The sequence below is a fragment of the Mustela nigripes genome, chromosome 2, assembly GCF_022355385.1.
Source record: "Mustela nigripes isolate SB6536 chromosome 2, MUSNIG.SB6536, whole genome shotgun sequence".
Taxonomy (NCBI): Eukaryota; Metazoa; Chordata; class Mammalia; order Carnivora; family Mustelidae; genus Mustela; species Mustela nigripes.
This window is the reverse complement of record NC_081558.1, coordinates 33,252,366-33,277,965: the sequence shown is the minus strand read 5'-3', so window position 1 is coordinate 33,277,965 and position 25,600 is coordinate 33,252,366. Positions and strand designations below refer to the sequence as shown.

At 39.5% G+C, this 25,600-nt stretch overlaps 1 protein-coding gene across 18 annotated transcripts in view; it reads left to right on the top strand.

The window, feature by feature from the left end:
* MAGI1 (membrane associated guanylate kinase, WW and PDZ domain containing 1) overlaps positions 1-25,600 on the top strand; it is a 635,724-nt gene that overhangs the window by 528,743 nt on the left and 81,381 nt on the right. For 8 of the 18 annotated variants that reach the window (XM_059390115.1, XM_059390114.1, XM_059390110.1 and 5 more), the window contains exons 6-10: positions 6,151-6,233; positions 11,421-11,456; positions 17,068-17,125; positions 20,205-20,350; positions 22,651-22,743. In XM_059390115.1, the coding sequence (XP_059246098.1) occupies positions 6,151-6,233; positions 11,421-11,456; positions 17,068-17,125; positions 20,205-20,350; positions 22,651-22,743 (416 nt within the window). Of the gene's footprint in view, positions 1-6,150; positions 6,234-11,417; positions 11,457-17,067; positions 17,126-20,204; positions 20,351-22,650; positions 22,744-25,600 lie in introns of all 18 variants that reach the window. The other 10 variants (XM_059390113.1, XM_059390116.1, XM_059390109.1 and 7 more) reach the window with 2 other exon arrangements.

The window sequence follows — 25,600 nt, the reverse complement described above, 5'->3', positions numbered from 1 at the left end:
CTGCTCTCTTTGTTTTAGAATTTTATAGTTTACTTTTTACTTTTAGGTCTCTGATCCATTTTAAGTTGGTTTTGTTCTTAAACATGGGACAAGTACATGGATTAAAATTTGAGAATATGGAAACCCCCCTCACCCCCACCCTTATCTACAGTCTCTCTTTCCATGGTTTTAGTTACTTATGGTCACTGTGTTTTGGAAACAGATGATCCTCCTGACATACTGTAAGATCAGTAGTAGCCTAATGCTACATCACAATGCTTATGTCATTCACAATGCTTCATCTCACCACGTAGACATTTTGTCATCTCACGTCATTTCAAGAAGGGTGAGTAGATATATTTTGAGAGAGAGAGGCCACATTCATATAATTTTTAATCATTTATTATAATTGTTCTCTTTTACTATTATTTTTAATCTCTTATTGTACCTAATTTATAAATTAAACTTCATCATAGGTATGTATAAGTAGGAAAAGATATGGTATTTGTAGGATTCGGTACTATCTACAGTTTTGGGCATCTCCTGGAGGTCTTGAAACTTAGCCCCTGTGGATAAGCGGGGGGATTGCTGTATATGGATATGAAAAGTCTCTCAAAATTATAAAACTTATACATACTCATGTGTGTATATGTATATATACACACACATATATACATATACATATATAATACATATTATTAAAGTTAAACATTTAAAAAGAACCTTTACTAAAAATGGAAAAATAGTTGTAACCGTTCTAAAAAATCTAAGATAATGTAATTTTTTAACGAGTAATAGTTAATTTTTAAAATGCTGCACTTTGGCTCTATTATCAGGATCCTCTCAAGATTTACCTCAGTTTTATGTATTACTACAAAAGAAAAAGAAATGGCCAATTAAACTATAGATAAAAATATAAGTAAATCTATTATATGCAACTAGATAGAAGTTGAAGGTCTGCTGTTCAGTGAATAAAAACAAGGCAAAACTGACAAAGAAAAAAAATTAGAGAAGACACAAATTACCAGCATTAGGAATTAAACAGGGAATTACTGCAGACCCTGAAGACATTAAAAGGTAATCAGAGAGTGTTGCCGACAAATCTACACACATAAATTTGACAACTTAGATAAAATGGAACAATTTCGTGAGAAGTACGAACGACCACAACTCATCCAATATGGAATAGATAACTTAACTAAGCTCTATAACTATTAAGGAAAATGAATTTGTCATTTAAAAACTCATGAAAAAGAGATCTCCAGGACCAGATGTTTTCACTGGAGAAAGGCTCAAAGAATTACCTTTCTAAGCAGTCTCCTTCAGAAGTAGAGGAACACTTAGCAAATTATGTTTATGAAGCTGTTGTTACCTTGTTACCAAAAGCAAACAAGGACTAGGATAGTCCAGTCTATTTTAGAAAACTGCAGACTTGGAGCACCTGGCTGGCTCAAAAAGTTGAGCGTCTGACTGTTGGTTTTGGCTCAGGTCATGATCTCGGGGTCCTAGGATTGAGCCGTGCATTGGACTTCATGCTCCCCTCAGAGCCTGCTGGACAGCTGGAGATTCTTTCCCTCTGCCTTCCTCTGCTGGCACGCACGCTCTCTTCCTCTCTCTCTCTCTCTCTTAACATAAATAAATAAATAAAAATCTTAGGGGGGGGGAGAAGTATACACCATAACCATTATCCTAGGGATGCAAGATTGGTTTAGTATGTGAAAAATTCCTAAATATAATCTAACATGTTAAGATACTAAAGAAAAAAAAAACACATGATCATAATCATCAATGCAGTATTTGACACAATTCAGCATTCATTGAGGGTAAAAATTCTCAGAAAAATAAGAAGAGAGGGGAATTTTCTTGACTTGATGATATCTACCAAAAATGTACAGCAAACATTATACTTAGTGATAAAAGACCAAAAAACCCAAAACAAAACTTTCCCCTGAAAGATTAGGGACAAGTTAAAGATATTAGCTCTCACCAGTCTTTTTTTTTCTTTTAAGATTTTATTTATTTATTAGAGAGTGTGTGTGGGCCTCCCCAGAGGGAGAGAGACAAGCAGGCTCATTTCTAGAAATGAGCTTGGAACCCGGCACAGGGCTTGATCTCACAACCCTAAGATCATGACCTGCGCTGAAACTAGAGTCGGTCACTTAATGAACTGAGCCCACTAGGCACCTCAGTTCCCACCACTCTTATTAACAGGATTCTGAAATTTCTAGCCAGGATAATAAATCAAGAAAGAGAATAAAAGACCTACAGATTGAAAAAGAAAGAATAAAACTATCCCTCAATGCAGATTACATGAGTGTATACAAGAAATGTACAAAATCACATAAAATCTAAAAAAAATTTTCTAGAATTAGTGAGTTCAGCAAGATCACAAGGTAAAGATAAGCGTATATGTATATCTCTATGAACATGTGTACAGCAAAATTCCAAATACAATATAATTCATATTTACTTCCAGAAAAATACCACTTACATGTAAATTAACGTATACAAGATATTAAATGCTATAAACTACAAAATATTGATGAAAGAAATCAAAGAAAGTCTAAACAAATGGAGAGATGTCTCCTATTCATGCACTGAAAGATGTAGATTGAAAGACACAATCATATAGTAAAATATTCCAAAATGGATATACAGGGCAAATCCTGTCAAAATCTCAGTGAGGTTTTTTGTTAATATAGACAAGTTCATTTAAAAATTTATATAGAAAGGCGATGGAACTAGAATAGCCAGAAAAGTTTGGTTTTTTTGTTCTTGGGTTTTTTGTTTGTTTGTTTTTGTTTTTTAACTCACAACTCTGAGATCAAGACCTGAGCTGAGATCAAGAGTCAGACACTTAACCAACTGGGCCACCTAGCTGCCCCAGAACAGTTTTGAAAGAGAAGAATAAATTTAATCAGTCTACCAGGTAACAAGACTTATTATAGAGCTACAGTAACATAGGCTGTATTGTATTGGTGCGTATCACTGAAACCCAGAAACAGATGCACAAATATATCCAAGTGATTTTCAACAAAGATGCCAAAGCAGTTCAATGCAGGGAAGATAGCCTTTTCATGAACATGGCATTAGATTAAGTGTTTAGCCAGAAGTAAATAAATTAACCTCCATCTCCACCTCACATCTTAGTAAAAATATTAACTCACAGTAGACCATCACAGACTTAAGTGTAAAGCACAAGGCAATTAAACTTTTTGGGGAAAAAATTGGAGGGGTGCTCTAGGACTAGATGAGGAGTTCTTAGACTTGACATCAAAAACATGAACCCTAAAAAAAGAATCTTTGATAAATACGATGTCATCAAAATGAAAAACATTTGCTTCAGAAAAGACCCTAACAAGAGGATGAAAAGGCAAACTATGGACAGATAGAATGTATTTGCAAACCCCATATCTGAAAATGGATTGATACCAAGAGTATATAAAGAGCTCTCAAAACTCAACAGTAGCATTAAAAAAATTCAATTAAAAAGTGAGCCACAGACATTTCACTGAAGAGGATATACAGATGGCAAATAAGCACATGAAAAAAAAATGTTAATCGTCATTAGCCATTAGGGAAATGCAAATTAAAATCACAAAGATACCATTACATGCCTATTAGGATGGCTCAAATAAAAATATAGTTAATAACAGTAAATGATGGCAGAGATACAGAGAAACTAGATTGCTCATACAAGGCTGGTGGGTATGTAAAATTGTATGACATTCTAGAAAACAGTTGGGGAGTTTCCTATAAAACTAAACATGCAACTATCATATGACCCAGCAATTGCACATTTGGCCAGAGAGGTGAACACTTAACATTCACACAAAAACCTGGACATGAATGTTTATAGTAGATTAATTCCAAAGAGCCAAAAATTGAAAACAACCAACATGTCCTTCAGTGGTTAAACTCTGGTACATTCATGCCATGAAATGCAACTCAGCAATGAAAAGAATTAAGTATCAAGACATGTGACTACCTTGATGAGGATTATGCTGGACGAAAAAATAGCAGTCCCCAAAGATTACATATGTATGATTCCATAGAATATTTTTACAATGACAAAACCATGGAAATGGAGAGATCAGTGGTTGCTAAGGATTTAAAAGGCGTTTGAGGGGGCAGGGACTCGAAGAAAACCAGGTGTGGCTATAAAAGGGTAACATAAGGAGGAATCCTTGTTATGACAAAATGTTTTCTATCTTGGCTGTATGGAGAGCAATATCCCAGTTGTGACATTGTACTTCAGTTTTGTAAGATGTTACCATTGGGGGACTCTAGGTATAGGGCATGTGGGATGGCTCGCTATTCTTTCTTATAACTACACTTGAATCAACAATTATCTCAAAATGCAAAAGTGTTTTTTAAAAAATCATAAATGGAGGGCGCCTGGGTGGCTCAGTGGGTTAAGCCGCTGCCTTCGGCTCAGGTCATGATCTCAGGGTCCTGGGATCGAGTCCCGCATCGGGCTCTCTGCTCAGCAGGGAGCCTGCTTCCTCCTCTCTCTCTCTGCCTGCCTCTCTGCCTACTTGTGATCTCTCTCTGTCAAATAAATAAATAAAATCTTTAAAAAAAAAAAAATCATAAATGGGGCGCCTGGGTGGCTCAGTGGGTTAAAGCCTCTGCCTCCAGCTTGTCATGATCCTAGGGTCCTGGGATCGAGCCCCGCGGCAGGCTCTCTGCTCAGTAGGGAGCCTGCTTCCCTTCCTCTCTCTCTGCCTACCTCTGCCTGCCTATGATCTCTGCCTGTCAAATAGATAAGATCTTTAAAAAAAAATCTTTAAAAATCATAAATAATCTTCCTGCCCAGCAACGGCCATTTTTACTCTCTTGCTCATGTAGGAATAGCACAGACCGTGGGTTCTAGTGTTGGACTCCCTGGGTTTTTTGCCAGTGTTGCTAGGTATCAACAACATAGCCTTCTACAAATTTTCTCACCTCTGTCCTCCTCTTTCTCATCTGTAAAATGTATTAATACTTCCCTCATAAGTTTATCGTAAGGATTAGTAAATTATACGTGAAAAAGAACAGATTTTGGTAATTCTTAGTGGACACAGAAGTAGTAATTTGATGACAGTTGTTACTATCTTACCTTTCTTTTTTTTTTTCCTTTACATACAGTTGAGGTGATTTGTATATATATTTGCACATTCTGTTTTTCACTTAAGCCTTAACGTTTTTCAACAATTCATAAGACTTGAAACTCAAAATAACTGTGACCATGTTTTTCAGCATTTATAACCTAAATGGCAGACTTCCAAAAATGATTACAATTACTACCTCAGTTTCAAAAAAAAATTTTTTTTTTCATTTCTGATTTGCAGCTTGAACTTAGTGACGTTATAGTTTGTTGCCTCCTTGATTGAGCTTGCATAAGTGGCCTGGGAGCTCAGGCAGAACTTTGTCCCCATGGTCTCGAGCTGCTACAGGTAGTTCCTCCAGACATTCTCGTCTAATTCCTCCAGACATTCTCGTCTTGCTGCATGGCTTCAGGGCGCTAATCAGAAAGAGTCCGGTGCCCTCTCAGACCTTTAAGGTCTAACTCAGTGTCTGTTGAAACACTTCACCTGGAGTTTGGCTGGGCCCTAGGAGGCAGACATGTTTAGTTTCTTCAAGCTTTGTGGGGTTTTTTTGGCCTACATTCTGTTTAGGATAGGTAATTCCAGGTTGCCATCACTTTGCATGCAACATAATTCAGGATGTGATTAATGATAGGTATTAGGCTCTGGGAGCCAGTTGCGTGAACCGAGGTAGTTTCAGCGTCAGGAGAAATCTTATGTAATATAATGAGTGAAATAGCAGCCTTCTTTGTGAATTCCAGCATTCAAGGTTTAAGTCAGAGGCAAATTTAAAGCAAACTGGTTTGCTCTTCTGTGAAAGTGAAGACTGAAAGAAGCCTAGACATGGGGACAAGGAGTATCCTTTGGAACTCATTTTTCACAAACCAAACTGGCATCATGTGTTAAGCATTCCATAATGGAACGATTATACCTTCGATAAGTAAAAAGTCTACCTAAGGCCCTTCCCACGCCTTTTCAGATTCCAACCTTGGTCTCTCTTCTGGTTTGGGTTTGCTCTTGACAAAGTAGCTTTGCCGTGAGCTTTGTGTCTTTTTTCTTTTCCTTTTCAAATGTATTTCTCGTTATTGTGTCTTGATTTCAGCCATAACACAAAGACAACATCCTGGTTAGACCCTCGGTGCCTCAACAAGCAGCAGAAGCCTCTGGAAGAGTGTGAAGATGATGGTAAGGGCTGGGAAGGTCTTGGTTCCAGTGAGCCTGGAACTTATTCACATGGGCAAGGTTTAAGTTCTGTAGCAAGGTCAACCGGGCTTTAACAAGTGAGTTTTTAAAAGGTCACCCAATTTCAAATAAGTAACCCATAGTTTCCAAGAGCAGCAGTAGAATCAGAATTGTTTTAAAAGAACAGTGTGTTTACACATAAAGGCAGATGAGTGCTAGTATCTGTTAGAAACAGAACTTTAAGGCCGTCAGATTGTTTCAATGAAGATACAACCTCTGCCTTCAGGACCTTGGAGAAAACTCAAGAAAATCTCTTGAAATAGAAACCAGAGATGCTCTAGTTCCTTACCCATTGGGTCCTAATCCTTTATGGCAGAAGTCTTTTTTTTTTTTTTTTAAAGATTTTATTTATTTATTTGACAGAGAGAAATCACAAGTGGGCAGAGAGGCAGAGAGAGAGAGGAGGAAGCAGGCTCCCTGCTGAGCAGAGAGAGCCCGATGCGGGACTCGATCCCAGGACCCCGAGATCATGACCTGAGCCGAAGGCAGCGGCTTAACCCACTGAGCCACCCAGGCGCCCCATGGCAGAAGTCTTAAAGGAAAAAATCAAGAGCTTTTCTTGAATTCTGCATGTTTCATTATTTGACATAGGGAAATTTCTTCTTTGGGAATTTCTGTGTAACTTGGGATATACCCTTGTTATCTGAAAAGTACATTCTAAGAAAGAGCCTGAGGTGTTTCCCTTAGCATGACTTTGCCTATTAATCTCAAAAAAAACAACCAACCAACCAACCAAACAAACAAACAAAAAAACCCCTAACAACTGACTTGTTCATTGACTAAAGTTTATTTCAAGGTTTTGGGATTTCTAATTACTCTTCCAAACTGAAAAAAAAAATAAAAAAAATTAGAGCAAATGTGTGCCTTTACAGTACACTGGAGTCTATCTCAAGTTCTACCAGAGCTACTTTTTTGACATGGATGAATTAAAAGGGAAATGGTTTGTTTTGCTACTCATTATTCATCTCTGGCATTTGAATTGGTGGTATAATTATGGAGTACGTATTTTACTTTAAGATAATGAAGCTTTATTAATTTATCCTTTGGCACAGAATTGTTGTATATATAAACTTGAGGTTTGTCTGAAAGTGTAAGCCAGTAAAGCACAATACTGCCAAAACCTTGTACTCCCAAATCCTTCTGCTCTACATGGATTGCAGATACCATGAAATGAGCATAAAATTGCGTGTTCATATTATCTGAGTGACTCCAAATGGAACTACAAATCCTTCTGACTAAGGAGGCATGCCTGAGATGCTCATTTCCTTTTGGTTGCTTAGTCCCATTCCTGAAGAAGAAATGGAACATGTGCGGTCAGCTTCATTATTTGCATGCTTCAGGAATAAGGAACTGATTATTCAAATATTAGATTTCATATATAATATAAAAGTGACCAATTTTCAAAGATCAGAATATAAAATACATTCAACCTTAAAATTTCAGAGAATGAAATTTAATCTTTATTTAATGCTTGATGATTGCAAATGCATTTTCGACTTCTTATTACCATAAGAGAGCTTCACTGTCGGTCTCCATTATAATTACACTGGGAACATACAAAAATGCCTGTTAATATATTTTATAGATGATAGACGACTCCAGTAGCTTTTACCAAGAGAAACTTAATGAAGTGTTGAGTAGAATTGCTAAATTATTTTGTGACCACATCTAGTACAGTTGACCCTTGAACAACACAGATTTGAATAGTACTGGTCCACTTTTATGTAGATTTTTTTCCATAAATATATTGGAAAAATTTTTGGAGACTTCTGATAATTTGAAAAACCTGCAAATGAATCTTACAGCTTTAAAGCACCAAAACCATTAAGAAAAGATTAAGCATTATTGAAAGTATATAGTATATAGTACTTATAATGTACAAAAGAAGTGTTACTCCACTATATTATTGCTAAGGTTTTCAACAGTAGATTATTTGTACTTAAGTTTTGGTGAAGTCAAGTTACACACAGATTTTTGACTGCAGACATTCAATACCCTCAACCCCTGTGTGTTTTTTTTTTTTTTTTCTTTTTTTTAAACCCCTGTGTTGGGGCACCTGGGTGGCTCAGTGTGTTAAAGCCTCTGCCTTCAGTCAGGTCATGATTTGGGGTCCTGGGATCGAGCCCTGCATCTAGCTCTCTGCTCAGCAGGGAGCCTGCTCCCCCCCCCTGCCCCGCCCCACTTCTCTGCTTCTCTGCTTACTTTTGAACTCTGTCTGTCAAATAAATAATATAAATAAATAAAATCTTTAAAACAAAACAAAACAAAACAAAAAACCCTGTGTTCTTTAAAGGTCAACTCATATTTAATCCTTAAAATTCTTAACATTGGTGTTAATGATATTATCTGGAACAAGTATGTATTCATACCAAATACCATTAGTTGATGAATTATCCCTTCAACACTAGGATTCACATAACCTTTTTCTAGAAGAAATGACATACATGTCTGTGTGCCTGTATACACAAACAGTATAAATATATAATCAGATGTTACCACTCTTCATTTATCAGTCCCCACACCTGCATTTTCTGTTACCTGTTAACACAAATCTGCCTTGTGTTGTTGTTTATGTTGTAACACAAAGAAGAATAACACTTTTGGTCACAGTATTCCTCCTCTATTTCTTTGTTTTGTGGAAGTCCTACACACATGGAATGTAACAATAGAGCATCATACTTACTGTAAAAATTTTAAAGATTTTATTTATTTATTTGACAGCCAGAGATCACAAGTAGGCAGAGAGGCAGGCAGAGAGAGAGAGGAGGAAGCAGGCTCCCCGCTGAGCAGAGAGCCCCATGTAGGGCTCGATCCCAAAACCCTGAGATCATGACCTGAGCCGAAGGCAGCGGCTTAACCCACTGAGCCACCCAGGCGCCCTGTAAAAATTTTATATATTGTCTCCTAACTCAAAAAAGTGATGAGCCGGTTTGGGATTTTGATCTTTGATCTTTTGGGATTTGGATCCTTTTGTTGTTTCTGTGTATCTAGTTGAATTAGAGACCTTTCACCTTGCCTTTGAGCTCCAGGCCAATATTTGTATATGCCTGCTCGATAATGCTCTTTGTCTGAAAGATGTGAGACTTCAGACTCAGTCTGCTTAAAACCCAACTAATGATCTCTCCACTCAAAACCTGGTCCTCTGCAAGTGTTCCCTCTCTCAGTCGAGGGTAAAATTCATGCGTACCTAAGAGTCCCCCTTGACTTACCTTCTCTTGACTTTTCATTTCAACCCATCTACCCTCTGAATTTACTTTGCTTCCCAGATATCTCTGCAACCCATTCACTGCTTTCGTCACCACCTGTAGCATCCTCATGCAGGCCACACCACTCATCTCTCACCCAGACTCTTTCCCATTCTCCTTATGCTGTACCCAGAGAAATTTTTTAAAATGACTGTGTGATTGTGTTATCACGGACCACCCTCTCATCCCCTATTCACTGGTTCTCTGTACCTTAAATACCCAGCCCTCCCCATCGCGGGTCCCCAAGCCCTAAGTGGTTTGACCTCTGGCTTTTTTCACTCTTGTTCCTCTACACTCTGCCCTTCATCCCTACTAGTTCTCTCTTAGAATATTCTTATATTTCACAAATAGTTATTGGTTGCCTTCTATATAGCAACTGTGTCCCGAGAACTTCAGATGTACCAATGAACGCAACAGTCAGAATGCCCTGTTGTCAGAAAGCTCAAGTTTCAGTCATTCATCACTTGAAGTCTTTTTGTTAAATTGTTCATATCCTTTAGGTTATAGCTCAGGGACTTTTTCTGTGACCTTTCCCCAGATATGATTAAGTCACTCTGTGATGTGTATTACTTTAGAGAACAAATCACAGTTTTAACTTTACTTTGATTTATGGGAGTCTGGGATTTGTCTCCTCCTTGGAATGGATATTTGAACTGTCACTTTTCATAGTGACTGGCCCATCGTAGGTCTCAATGATTAAATGCTTATTGGAGAAATAAATGAATGCACCCCCAAAGACATTTTTAGATAATATTTAAGTGGACATTTTCTCGAATGATTTTATGTAAATAAGATTCCATTTTTCAGAGACAATGCCAGCACCAAAACTTACTGTTGGCAACTGAATCACTTTCACATCAAGACTTTACAAGGCGGATAGCGCCATGTTGATTACTTAAGTCAGTAATGGAGACATCCGTCCATCCATCCATGCATCCATTTTGAAATATTTAGTTAGTTACCATGTACCAAAACCTCCTGAGCACTGCGCATTTTGCAATGGTGAGAACAGTTTTTATTCCATGTGTTAGTGGAGCATACATTAGAGGGAATGGCCACTTGCTCTGTAGCTGGGGGGACTTTATACATGAAGATGATCTGTTGTGTGCCCTTCTGCGTTCTCAGTTATCACACGGCGTTTTACTTACAGCAGGAGGAGGTCAAGCATGGAAAGGATCTTGACTGGTTTTGCCCCCTGACTTATTGAGAACATTTTCATTCTAACATTTCTGAACTGTTTGACTTAGAAATCCCCTACAAACTACATGATGCCTCCCCATAGTCATTTCAGCACAGCCTTCGCGTCTGCTTCCATAACATACAACATCCTGACATGATTTCTAACTCCTGCTATAAGACGCTGTTAAGTGTAGCTCATTTTACAATCCGCATTCTCAATTTGACCTCACCTTCCATTTTTCACGCAGCAGTATTCCTTCTAAGTTAAGTAATGCTTTAATTGTGAGTATAATTGCCTCACTGATTAGAGGATTATTGTGGGATTAAAAGGTCTAATATTGAAAGGTGTGACAGCTTTGTTTGCCCGAAATAAGGTCTGTAATAAGTGACTTCCCACTTAAGAACATTGAAATTGAAACCTCAAAGGTATTTGTTATCTTCTACCACCAATCAAACCCTATTCTGACACACGAGGAAATGAGCCATATAATTATGTTGCCAATATCAGCTCTTACCATTTGGTAATTTACACTGAGGTCTCCGGTTTACTAGCCAAGCCACTGAGATAGGCCACAATGCAGGTAAGGACAAAACAGAATGATGTGTTTGCTGCTGTTTTTCTGAGGGGAGTTTTCTTTCTTGGTGTTGGTGTCTCAATTTTTCTTTCTCTCTTTTCTGTCTCATTCCTGCTATTCCTTTGGAGAAGAAGGGGTCCACACCGAGGAGCTGGACAGTGAACTAGGTAAACCCTCCCAGCCCGCTGCCACTGCCTAACTTGCCCTGAATGCTTTTTGTCTCCAGCAAATTGCTTAATCTTTCTGTTCCTTTAGTTTGCACTTCTTCAATGATGACTTTCACTTGGGTTTATCCATGAAAGGTCCATCTTACAACCCTAGTGTTTGACTTGCAGGCATCATTCAGAGTTGTAATAAATTGTCATAAATTGTGTCTACAAAGAAAATGCCTGAGTGCATCGAGACTAGAACGAGAGTTAGCAAGTTGGTGCTAGGTAGTCTTGTGAACTGTGGATGAAAAGGAGCCAGGAGAGGGTCGACACTTGCTGTGTGCCTTCATCTCCAGTATGACCTACCTCCACGTCATTTCTTTATTGGGTGTGAGTGGTTATGTCTAGGGGCCATACAGAAAAGCAGAGCAAAACAAAACTAAAGACCCACCAAACTCATTAGGGATCTTTGTAGGAGTGGTAGCAATATAGGAATTCTCCTGATCAACTGAATAATTAATAAGTCTTAGTCTTGGACAGAAAGTCACCAGCCATGTGATGACTTTGTAGATGTAGGTGAATGGCTTGAACACTAAATACTGAGCTTCTGTGTGACATTGTCTTAGAGTGTGTATATCCATGTAAATCAAGTCTTGACTAGTCTAGCCACTGCAGTTAGAAATAATTTATATTTGCAGATAATGCCAAATACTTTTATCTTTGCTGTTGGAATATATTGAATTATGTTCTATGCTAAGTTTTATGTTCAGCTTTGAACAATATTAAAATTAGTTTGCATTCCGTCTGATGCATTTACTGAAGGATAGATTGGAAAGCCCAAGGTTTTCAAGCTAAATTGCACATAAAAGCCTTAACTTATTGACCATTGACCATCGTGTGTTTTTGAGATAGAAGATTGTTTAACATCAATATGAAAAGAACTGTCCTGAGATGATTGAATCAGCCTAACATTTTTGCGATTGCCTTAAGAACTGAAAACATAAATACTTAATAATACAGATTACTGTTTTCATGTGGTTTTGTTTGTGTTCATAATATAATAATCGTGGTTGACTGGAGTTATGATATAATGGAATTTAGCTCTGTTTTTCTTAATGTTGCAAACATATCCCGTTGTAAGTGATAGATATGCCGGCATCGGTCGATAACAATTGAATGGAGCTTATTTTTGTAAAAGTATTTAATAAGTTGTCCTTGTCATTGTGGTAAGAAGGACTTGAGATCCATCCTTTGGTGGAGAGCAATTTGAAACTTGTTGCATCAAGTTTACGAATTACCAGTAGTACGAAAGTAATCGAAAAAGACAATTGAGATGCAGGATGAGTGCCTTAACCATTTGCTGAACTGATTGAAATCACTCTTCCTAGGTCATTGATGTGTCTGACCAGTGCTTTCAGAGGATGGCTGGTAGAGATAATATAGCTGTGCATAGAGGCTTATGTGCTTCTATGGAAGTTTGAATGTTGACATTTTTAGGAAAGCAGTTTCTCAATTTTTTTTCCCTTATAACTGTAATATTGTGGGAACTTTCCTGTAGTTGAAGTTTGGAAAAATAAACATTACTGACTACGTATATTGTTTCTTATGGTCATAATGGGAATCCTGGGAGATGGTTTGGTGACATGGCAGAACTGTCTCCGGGGGCAAATCAGGCTGCCTGCCTCCTTGTCTGGGCTCCCCTGTTGACCTGGGCAAGTCACTCCCCTTCTCTTAGCTTCCCTTTCCTGATCTGTCAAGAAAGGCTGAAAGAGCAGCTCTTCCTGTATTTGTGAGGAAACTTTATGAAAGTGTGTCTTAAAATTTGTCCCTGTGATCAGCACATAGTGTTTTTTCCTAGTAGTTTTATTATTTATTTTTTTATTTTTTATTTTTTAAAGATTTTATTTATTTATTTGACACACAGAGAGAGATCATGAGTAGGTAGAGAGGCAGGCAGAGAGAAAGGAGGAAGCAGCTCTCCCCGCAGAGCAGAGAGCCCGATGCGGGGCTCGATCCCAGGACCCTGAGATCATGACCTGAGCCGAAGGCAGAGGCTTAACCCACTGAGCCACCCAGGTGCCCCTGTTTTAACATTTATTGACTAATTCCATCTTGTTGGACTTTTTAATACTCCTTATGGTACTCTCTGCCCTTAATAGGGGTCAGGAGAAGACTGTGTATGCAGAAATGACCCAGATGTGTCCTTGTAGGTAGAGATAGGACTCTCAACTTTTGTGTGCCAGACACAGTGTGTAAAGAGTAGTGTGTACACACACACACACACACACACACAGAGTTTTCTTTTGTATTCATTCCAGATTCTGTTGACAAGCTCACTGCCCATTTTCTTAATAAGAGGGTCCTAATTTCAAACAATAGCACCTGTCAGGTGTTCAGAGAACAATGAGATTCCAGATGTGACAAGAAAACCCTGTCTGTTATCTGCCTCTGAGAGGTGGGGGCGGTTGGTGTAGGTGTTGGACACAGTTCATTTCTGAACTCAGTGGTTGGAGCTGGGTCTGTTGCTGCATTATGCACTTCTGGTTTGCAGAATTTATCACATGCTCTGCAGACATTTCCCCAGAATTGAAAAGTGTGCTCCCCTTTGAAATTATAGGGTATTTAGGTGCCGGCACCAACTGAGAGAGGTAGAGACAAGGAAAATGAGGTTCCCTCCCCACCAAGACTAAGTCACAGTTTTGAAATCTATCTGTGATCATGAGCATGACTTTCAGTCTATGTGCTGACATATCTCTTCTGAAAACGTAGAACATGGGGCTGCTTCATATTTGCTTCTGTGCGGACAATTAGTACAGAATGAGATTCTTAAGGGCAGGGCTAGCTTGCAAGCAGGCTATATACATCTGTTCTGTTCCTTTCCTGTTTTCTTAGAACATTGCTATTTGTTGAGCTACATTCCAGGTGCTGTGCAAAATGTCTTAGAGGCATCCTCATTTAATCCATAGTTGACCCTTCAAGTAAATCCAGGTGAAAGATGTCGTTGCAAGATACTCAGTCACGTCTAATACTAGACCGATGAAGTGGTAGAGCAAAGGTTCAGTCCCCAGTCTGGGCAACCCCGAAAAGGTCTTAGCTGCCTAAAACAGCTGTGTCAGGTAGTTATGTTCTGATCTGATGTCCAGCAGTTGTTAGACAAAAGGGCTGACCCTTCAGGTGACATCCAAGTGTTTAGTTAAAAAAATAAATTAATAATAATAATAATAATAATAATAAATTATAATGTCATAATTTTCTAGGCTTTGGCATTTTCTGTCATTCTCAGTTTCTTAGAACCAAAAGACAAATTTCGAGACAAAAAAACATCTTCCTTTTTTAAATCAATGACCCATTTCTATTTTAAGCATTAGGAGACTAATTCCTATTATTAAGTTAATCACCACAGTGGAAGTGAGAAGTCTATCTTTTCAACAGAAAATGAGTTTTAGCTTGGAAAACTGGAAAATTTCTGGAGTTTGCTAATCTGTTCCAGAAGATGTGTTTAAATTCACAAGCGTCCAGGAATATCAGTTGATCTGCCGCATTTTTTACCTCTAGAGTATAAAGTTGTTGACTAGACAGCAGGACGAAGGTCAGAGGTGGCTTCTATTTTTTTGCACCTTCTTCAGTCCTCTGTCAAAGCACTAACCATATGGTATTTGAATTGTCTGCTTAGTTGTGCACTTAATCATTATCTTTGTGTTCCAGCGCCCACCACACCCTCAAGGAGGCAGTAGATACTCTCTAAATGTTGACAAATTAATAATTGAGTGAGTTAATGTACAGTACTGAATGAGTTTCAGGTGTACAATATAGTGATTCAGCAATTCTGTATATTAGTGCTCACTGTAAGGGTACAAATGAATTAAATTCTTAATATTACCCATCTTATCTAAAGATAGGCCAAACATTCAAGGTTGCAAATTTTGGAAGAGTTGGTCCAGTGAAACACAGAGTGGTCCCCTCACACTTGCGCACTCTTCTGCCCCATGCCTGAACAAACATGTGGACGAGCCCCAATTTGCATTTTTTTAATCTTCGATTTCTCAACTCCTTGGAAAGATTTTCCTGGTTCATTTTCATTTAAATGGTAATTTCCAGCTTTGTAAGGGGAAACCATTTCCCAGGCATTTGATTTGCATCAGTTCGGAAGGCTCGGTGGATAAAAATGCCAAGTAGCATCAACATCTGCACGTTGGACCTGTCTTGCATTTTAGTAGCTATGTCTCCTGGAACTCAAAGACTTCTTTAAAACCTGCTAAGTGTTTAAGAAGAAGAAAAAAAAAATAGAAGAGAAGGGGGAAAACCTGTCTCTTTGTTTGCAAATAGATAACATGTGGAGCAAAAACCATGAAATTAATGTCTCTTGATATGCAGCCAAATCTGAGCAAAACATAAACTTTGAGTAATTAGCGTGTGTGTGTTTGGGTGCATGCGCGTGACTCTGTTTTCAGTATGGGACTGTTTGTGGCTCATATAAGCCCCGTGCCTTGAGGACAGAGTCATTCTTTGGAAACAGTGACCACTGGATTTTTTGAGTTTAAAAAAAAAGAATCTAGTATTTCAAAATAAGTGATATTTTAGGTGTCTGTACCATTCCGTTCATGTTGGTCTTCATAGCTGACTACTAGGAATAATGATTCACTTCGGAGTTTGGCATTACACAGGCTTGCCGAAACCGTGTATATATCCGAGTGGCTTTGAAATCAACTTAAGTAATTGCTGCTCTGCTTGAAAGAATTGCTTAGTGACACAAAACACAACCTGGTGGCTTCTTTCAGCAAGTCAGATTATCTGGGGCAATGGGCTTTTTCATAGTAGGTTTTTGTTATGGCAAAACTCACTATTAGCTAGTTAATAAAGTTCCAGCCTTTGTAGGAAACCTTATGGAATTAAGTCCGGTAGAGCATGGGCGAGTTTTCCGAAAGGCACACACATCCCACAGTGGCGTTTTACAGAAGCAGGAGAAAGGAATGTCAAGCTTCCACCTCAACTAGAGGGCGGGACCTGTGTTTCAGCTTTCCCAAGCATAGTGCTCCTGAAGGTGGGCCTGTTTGAATACAGCACTTGAGTGACGGATGCCTGCTATATGAAAGCTCAACTCCATCTTTTACTTAATTGGCAGTATTTTAATTAGAAACAAGGAGTTAATAAGATGCAAATTTCATTTTATTCCAGAGAGAGCAAAAGCAGCACTGTTGTATTGAAAATGAAAAGAAACATTAATTTTTCAGCCATTTTTGTTTATATGGTAGGGTGGTCTAGAAATACAATGAGAAAATTGTAAATATTTAAGGTATAAGTCAGCCACTGAAGGCAAATTTTAACTATATTTCTATTAAAATCTCTTTAGTAGCTGATTCAGCACAAAGGCATCTGGGACTACATTTGATTAAGTTTTATTAGCTCGTTCAAAATACCAGTAAGGAATTGTTCCTCATGTAGACAAAAACACTGTTAAATAAATATAAGACTGCCTTCTAGATTGTTGTTGTTAGGATACACGGTTTTCATTGGATTTAAGGCATTTTTTTTTTGAGTCTTTCTCTTGTTGCCTCACTCAGTTGTTAAAAATCCTTAGGCTCTTGAAGAATATGCACCTTCCTGCTCTAAATGTCCCTTTATTTTTCAGAACTGCCTGCTGGTTGGGAAAAGATTGAAGACCCTGTCTATGGTATCTACTATGTAGAGTAAGTGGCTATTAATCTATATTTTAGTTTGTACTCCTCTATAATTATGTATATTTATGCTGAACAGAGTCTGTCGTCTTTATAAGGTACAAACTGATACTAATAACAACAACATAACAGTTTTATAATGAAAATATACATGCACATTATAGTGAATGAGAAAATATTCCACAAATCTGAAGAGAGTAAATTATATTCTAAAATTGATGAGGGCAAGATAGCTGTGTCTTTTGTTTACCGCTATCTTACCAGGGCCCAGCACTGTCCTGGCAGTGACTCACTAAGTATTAGTTGAATGAATGAATGAATGAATGAATGAATAAGAAAAGCAAACCAAATGGATAGGTGTTCTCTTCTGTAGTACCTATTTGCCTACCTTTTGCCCTACCGAGGTCTGAACTTTTTAGTAACTACTTATTTATTCATTCAGACTTTCTAAAAGGGCCAGACACATCTTACTAATATACGAAATGTCATCAGAATGAAGAAGGTAATTCAGAACTGGCCCAAGTTGCAAGACTTTGTATGCTTCTTCTTTTTTTTTTTATTTTTTTTATTTTTTTTATTTGACAGAGAGATCACAGGTAGGCAGAGAGGCAGGCAGAGAGGGGCAAAGGGGTGCAGACTCCCTGCTGAGCAGAGATCCCAATGTGAGGCTCCATCCCAGGACCCTGAGATCATGACCTGAGCCAAAGGCAGAGGCTTAACCCACTGGGCCACCCAGGCGCCTCCCCTTGTATGCTTCTTTGCCTCTCCCTTGCCAGAGGACCATCCATATAGCTCCATTTTTCCATTTTTAGTCTCTTAAACCCTCAAGACCTCCATAGTATGTACCTTATTCTAGCACTGTCCACACACTTTGTCCATTCATTAGAACCATCTCTTATTAGGAGGTACTAAAAGAAGGGAAACCCAAGAGATTGGACATTGAAGCAGATAAACTCTATGTCACTTGCTCTGAGAGAGATGAGAAATAACTAATAAAAGATCCTTTGAAAGAAACAAATGCTATATAAATATTCTACCATCATAACCCTACCTGGTGCAATGAAGATAACTAGCCAGCTTTCTAGCCCTTATTCTGTTTGCAATGAAAAGTCATCTGATTATGCCCTGGCAATAAGAGCATATGATGGAAATTGTAAAATGCTCAGTATCTTATTATTATAAAAAATTATGAGCTCAATATAGCAAGTGTCCTTGGCCAGTACTCACATTGGTACCTCTGTACCTAACAGAAAGGATTTGGTGATTTGGGACATTAGAAAAGCAAGTTCCATTTCTTCTTTGATACTCAGAAAATAAAGTTCCATCGTGTACCCTGCAGATCATCTTTCTTTCAGATGTTTAGTGGGCTTTCTGTCTATCTGGGGTTCATTTGGAGTTATCCCTCAACTTATTTGTGCATTAAGAGAGAAGGGGAAGAGGCGGTAACAACTTTATAGGAAAAAGAGACCTGATATGTATTTTTTTAAGATTTTATTTATTTATGGGGCACCTGGGTGGCTCAGTGGGTTAAAGCCTCTGCCTTCAGCTCAGGTCATGATCCCAGGATCCTGGGATTGAGCCCCACATCGGGCTCTCTGCTCTGCGGGGAATCTGTTTCATCCCCTCTCTCTCTGCTTACTTATGATCTCTGTCTGTCAAATAAATAAGTAAAATCGTAAAAAAAAAAAAAAAAAAAAAAAAAAAGATTTTATTTATTTATTATTTATTTTAGAAAAATATTTTATTTATTTATTTGACAGAGAGAGAAATCACAAGTAGGCATAGCAGCAGGCAGAGAGAGGGGGAAGCAGGCTCCCAGCTGAGCTGAGAGCCCGATGCAGGGCTTGATCCCAGGACCCTGAGATCATGACCTGAGCTGAAGGCAGAGGCTTAACCCGTTGAGCCACGCAGGTGCCCCAATAGACCTGATTTGAGGGGAATGTTAGTACTTTCCCATCTGGTCCTTGTCCCTGTGCCCTGTGTCTTAGCAGCTCTACCTGCCTGCTATGTTAAGCCATTTCTTAGCATGAAACTGCCTACAAGAGTTAGCAAGTAAGTAACTAGTCCTAGAAGTGAAAGGTAATTACCCTATTTGACAAGCCTGCCTTTAAGAAATATTTTGATTTCTGAATACTGTAATCACATAATAGGTATGTTCCCGAACCTCTAATGAAGTATGATTTTGGTGGAAAAAATAAAGAATGTATGTATGCTTGTGTGTATATGTTTGTGTAATTATATGAGTATATACATTAAGGCCATATCAAGAAAACCATGTATATACATGTATATGTATGTATGCACGCGTGTGTGTGTGTGCCTTTTTGTTTTGCCGTGGCCTTATGAGTTTTGGAGCCTTCTGTCATATCTGGGTCTTTGTCACTTTGAGCACATCACATTTGCTCAGGTATGCGGCATTTGGAGTTTTTTTGCCTAGGGCTTAGACTTTTAATCCTGACTCTATGTCTGTTGATCAAAATAGTTGACAGATGTTGGTAGAGCCCTTCTTTGAACTTGGGATGAGTGCTTCTGCTCCTGTGAACTGCGGTAGGAAGTCACGCAGTCCTCTGGCTTTGCATGTTACACACAACATCGTATCTCCCTTTAATCTCATTTTTTAAAACCGTTCTAACAATCTACTTACTCTCTGTTGAATTAAAGCACCTCTCTCAGTAAGGTGCTTTCTTGGCTGTTTGGAAGAGTCAGTGGTTAAAATCTTGGGATTTGAAAGCAGGCAGACCTGAGCGTACATGCCTCATCCATGTTTACTAGCTATGTTACGTTTGGTGAGTTATTAACTGCTCGGGAATTTACTTTCCTTACCGGAAAAAGGGAGTAACAATGGGACCTATCTTCTGGACTTTACTGAAGATTTTAAAATTTTTGCATGAAAAACAGGTAACATCAAAGCAGTCAGGATGTGGTAAGTATTCATGTCTTCTTCCTCGTCCTAACTACACCTGGACACGGGATGCTCAGCATCTCAGACCACCTGCTTTGCTCGGTTCTAATCAAGGGCCTTGGCCAGACAGGCATTTTGCTTGGGGGACGAAATGTTTCCTAACCGAATACTGTCTGCCTCCCGCTGCAGCCACATTAACAGGAAGACACAGTATGAGAACCCGGTTCTAGAAGCCAAACGGAAGAAGCAGCTGGAGCAGCAGCAACCACCGCAGCCGCCCCAGCAGCCCCAGCAGACCCAGCAGACCCAGCAGCCACCGCAGCCGCAGCCAGAAGGTTGGCTTTCCCCTGATTGTGTGGGCAGAGGAGCTTGGGGCAAAGCCTGGACGCTGACACCCCCGTGTGGTCAGAACCGGCTTCTGTGTTCACATCCTCCTGCCTGGCGGCAGACCTGCTGTCCTGCAGGGGTGGAACAATAGAGCTTCTGCTGGAACTCTGCTGGCCCAGAACCCAGACCAGCTGGGGGTGGGGTGAGGGGAGTGGGGGGGTTGTGCAATCCCAAGCCCCTCCCCCGCCCCAGCTCTCCACTTTAATTTAGAAATAGGCTGTCGGCAAACTGGAGAACTTCCTGTTACCCCAGCATGTCTATAATACCAACTGGTCTGTAAAGCCAGACTGCTCTGAGCACTTTAGAAGGAGTTCCTGTGTCTGAAACAAGCTTCTAATCATAGGAACGTGACATGTAGGAGTCAGAAAAAGCTGGTAATTTGAAATGCTTTTTGAAAACTGTAAGTGAGTTCATGTTCTTTACAAAAGTCTGAACAGTTCAAGAACGGAGAATATTGAGCTCTCCCCTGCTGGCTCGCATCCCACTCTCAGTGATAAACATAGTGCAGAATCTTTCTAGGATTGTACATAGATGCATATTTTAGCAAAGATCAGATCATAACTTATATGTACGGGTGCGCATGCATATATGTATATATACACACATATATATTAGCTTTGTGACCTCATGCTCTCATTTAAACTTATTTCTTATACATATTTCAAAGCTGGTTAATATAGACTTACCCTCTAATTTTTAGGGGTTGGATAATTTTCCATTTTATGAATCTCTCCACTTCATTTAGCCATCTTTTATTAATAGATCTGATTAACAGTCATCTGTTTATTAATAGGGTTTTTTAGTTTTTCATTGCAACCTTTTAAAATGATAGGCTTAATAACCCCTCAACATATAATGTGTAAATAGCAAACACATGAAAATCAAATATAGTACTTTTCTTATTATAATATTGAATATAATAAATATAGACCATAGAGTAGAAGTCGGTAAACCTTTTCTTTCAGTGGCCAGCTAGTGGTTATTTTAGTGGATATGCTGTTCATGCAGTCTTTATTATAGCTGTTCATCTCTGCCCTTACGGTGTGAAAGAGTTTCTATACCCAATATGCAAATGAATTGTTGCAGCTGTGTTCCAGTGAAACGTTATATATGAACACTGAAATCTGCATTTCATGTAATTTTCATGGGTTACAAAGTATTTCCCATTTTAATTTTTTTCAACCATTTAAAAATAGGAAAAACCATCCTTGGCTCGAAATTTGTATACAAATAGACGTTAAGGCCAGTTCGGCCTCTGAGCCCTAGGTGGGCAACCACTGCCATAGGTTGTATGTTACTGTTCTGTTTTTTGTTCTTTTTGTTTTTTTAAGTAAGTTCTCCATCCAACATAGGACTCATGATTCTGAGATCAGGAGTTCCATGATAACTGAGCCAGCCAGGCCCCCTCTAGAGTGCGTTTGGATAGAGTGTGTGTGTGTATCTGTGTGTGAGTGTGTGTGTGTATGCACCTATGGAAAAGTTCTCCTTTCTACCTGCATTTCTTTTCTATTAAGAAAAAAAGTCTTAAAATATATATATATTTTTCCGAGCTGGTAAAACTTTGTGGTGTTAGAAAGTGCTGCTTAGAGAATGGGAGCGTACCGTTGAATGTATTAGCTTGGCTGGAAAGTGACTGTGTACCTCTCAGGAGTCACTCACAGTGAGGTATCTCTGGGCCTCCAAGGGGACTAGGAGCACAGTTAAGACACAGGAGTGTTGGCAAGGGGTCCCACTAGGGTTTGAGAGACGATGGAGGACAGCACCTCGGGCAGCTGCTGAAATCACCTTTACCACCTCGGATGAGCAGACGCTCAGCTGGTGTCTCAATACCATTAGAGAAGTTTTTCCATTATTGGGCTGGCGTCAGTTGATTGTGTATCTTTCCCGATACTTTTTATTTGGTCTCACTTTGGACTCTCCAGCCAGAGAGAACTGAAGTTTTATTGTTCATATCACAATACCTCTTTTCTCAAAGGTCTTAGGAGAGAGAGACAAAGTTCTTACCAGAGAGACAGACAATCAACGGCCTTAAGAGAGAGAGACAGACAGTTACACACACAGAGATACACACACAGAGAATCTTGATGTCCTTAACAAAAAGTGGGGACAGATGTGCATTTCTTTTGAATTGGAGCTCTCTGTGCCTGGTTTTATCGGTTTGGGTAGTTGTATAATTCAGAAGGTGAGTCCCGAGTGAGTTGATTAGCAGCTTGAAGGAAAAACAGAACATTGTTTCTTTTTCTTATAGAATGGACAGAAGATCATTCATCGCTTGTGCCTCCTGTCATTCCAAACCACCCTCCAAGCAATCCGGAGCCCGCCAGAGAAGCTCCACTTCAGGGTAAAGTTGTTTTTATAACGGCTAGATGTTGAGCTTAAAAATTGAAAAAATAAAATAAAATAAAGGAACTTGTAACTCCCACATCATTTCTTTGATAGTGAAAAACGTAAGGTTAGAAATTCTGCATGTATTGTTAATCAGACTTGTCGAGAAGATGAGGAACTTTTTTCGTGTAAATTTTTGCAGCTAATTATAATGCTCTGAAAATGATGACAAATTGCCATTAGGGTTTCTGAGCTTCGCCACGGTTGAAATGAGTTGGTGTCATTCTGGTTCTAAATGTTCATCCCCTATTCTTGGTGTAATTTGGTATTTATGCGTCTTGTATAATGTTTCATTGGGTCCCACTCATTTACATTCACAAATCGTAGGAGCCCCTAGAGAGGTTCATTTTTTTTTTTTTTTAAGTTTTTATTTATTTATTTGACAGAGAGAGACACAGCGAGAGAGGGAACACAGCAGGGGGAGTGGGAGAGGGAAGAACAGGCTTCCCACCGAGCAGGGAGCCTGATGCGGGACTCTATCCCAGGACCCGGGGATCATGACCTGAGCCGAAGGCAGACGTTTAACGAAAAACTGAGCCACCCAGCCGCCCCGGTTCATTTTTGAAAACTGATAGCTCCAAAATCTTGCCGCTTTTGGCCTCATTACTTTTACATGATAGAGAAGATTCAAGAAGGTTTTTGTTGTTGTTGTTGTTGTTTATTTTTTCTCTTTTAAATAAGAAAAACAGAACGACCATTATATTCAATAGACTTGGGGAATGTTTGTGGTACAGACCTAAAAAGACTAATGTTCATTCCCCGTGCATTGTTAAGGAGGTATCTTTGTGTTAGATTTGAAAAGATACGTAGAAAAACTCTTCTCTAATTTCCATCCCTCCATTATAATTTTCATGAGAAAGGAGTTGTTTCCTTGCTCACTGGTCCTGTGAAGAGATGGGTAATAATACCAGTTTATGTAAGATAACGTCTCCTGGCTTGGGTACACATTTTTACGGTGCTAATGGTTTTAATAAAGATAGAACACAGCAGCTAATAACATTCATGACAGCAAGGTTCTGGCCTCCTTGGTACTTCTTAAATATAAAACTTCTTCTGCCACCTCCCGCTGTCTCCCTTCCTTGCCTCGGTGTCCTCATCTCACAGCCTGTGGTACTCTCGGGAAGAAGCTATGTGGTGAACTTGGCTAGACTGCTTGATAATGAATTTTGCTAAGTTCACCACTTTTCCTTGGGTCAGCAGTGCACCTGCCATTCTCGCAAGTGATCATGTTCAAGAGAGTTGCTCTGCAGAAACCTCTCGAATTCTGGCTGGTGCTTAGAGATTTCTGGAGATTTCTACAGCATGCATTCCACCAACACCGTCTTCCAAAATAACAACACCCATTTATCCATCCGGCTATCCTTATTTACCGGGCACCCTCCCCTCCAAACACCTCACCTGTATTATCTGCCACAGGTATTCCTTATAACTCTCCTCAAAAGTGAGGTTGGTACCACCATTATCTCCACACGCAGAGAGAGCTCTAGCGACTTGCCCAAGGCCACACAGACAGTGAATGGTAGAGCACCTGATCTGAATCCTCATTGCTATTAGGTAGGAGCAGTTAAACTGCTGGCTAAAACCTTTTTTGTTTGTTTGTTACATTTTTGTCCTTTTGTGTATGGGGGGGACACCTCCCTACACACTCGAAATCTGTGTCATCCAGGTACAGATGTCACTGGCTACATGTTGCCATTTAAATCCATTACAATAAAAAAGTGACAAAGTCAGGGGTACCTGGGTAGGTCTGTTGGTTAAGCGACTGCCTTCTGCTCAGGTCATGATTCCAGGGTCCTAGGATCGAGCCCCACATGGGGGGGGGGGGTTCCTGCTCAGCGGGGAGCCTGCTTCTCCCTCTCTGTTTCCTGCTCCCCCTGCTTATGTACTCACTCTCTGTGTCAAATAAATAAATTTTAAAAATCAAATGTTAGAAAAATAAAAATGACAGATTCAGTTCCTCAGTTCCACTAGCCACATTTCGAGGGCTCAAGATCTCTCTGTGACTAGCGACTGCCGTTTCGGACAGGGCAGCTATGGAGTGTTGTCCGTGTCACAGAACGTGCTGCCGGACGTCACACGTCCAGGGTGTACAAACATAGGTGCCCAGAACAGTACCAACCTGGCAAGGAAGCAAGCTCCTTGGGGTCGTCCAAGAGCAGAATATTAGGTCAAGATCCCAAAGATCCTGATCGAGTCTAGAATAGTCCCTACACACGAGTACTTTTCTTTTTTTTTTTTGCATGTTTAATTTTTTATTTTTTATAAACATATATTTTTATCCCCAGGGGTACAGGTCTGTGAATCACCAGGTTTACACACTTCACAGCACTCACCAAAGCACATATCCTCCCCAATGTCCATAATCCCACCCCCTTCTCCCAAACCCCTGCCCCCAGCAACCCTCAGTTTGTTTTGTGAGATTAAGAGTCACTTATGGTTTGTCACTTTTATTTTTATTTATTTTTTTTTTAGAGTTTTTTTTTTTTTTTAAGATTTTATTTATTTATTTGACAGACAGAGATCACAAGTAGGCAGAGAGGCAGGCAGAGAGAGAGGAGGAAGCAGGCTCCCTGCTGAGCAGAGAGGCCGATGCGGGGCTCGATCCCAGGACTCTGGGATCATGACCTGAGCTGAAAGCAGAGGCTTTAACCCACTGAACCACCCAAGTACCCCCACACGAGTACTTTTAAAACATGAGCTGCTGTTCAGGTGATTTTCGTACATAACAAGATGGTACAACCGGTGACTTGTCCGCAGACAAGTCTGAGAAAATGACATGTACCACAGGGCTGCAGCAGAGAGCTCCAAATGCC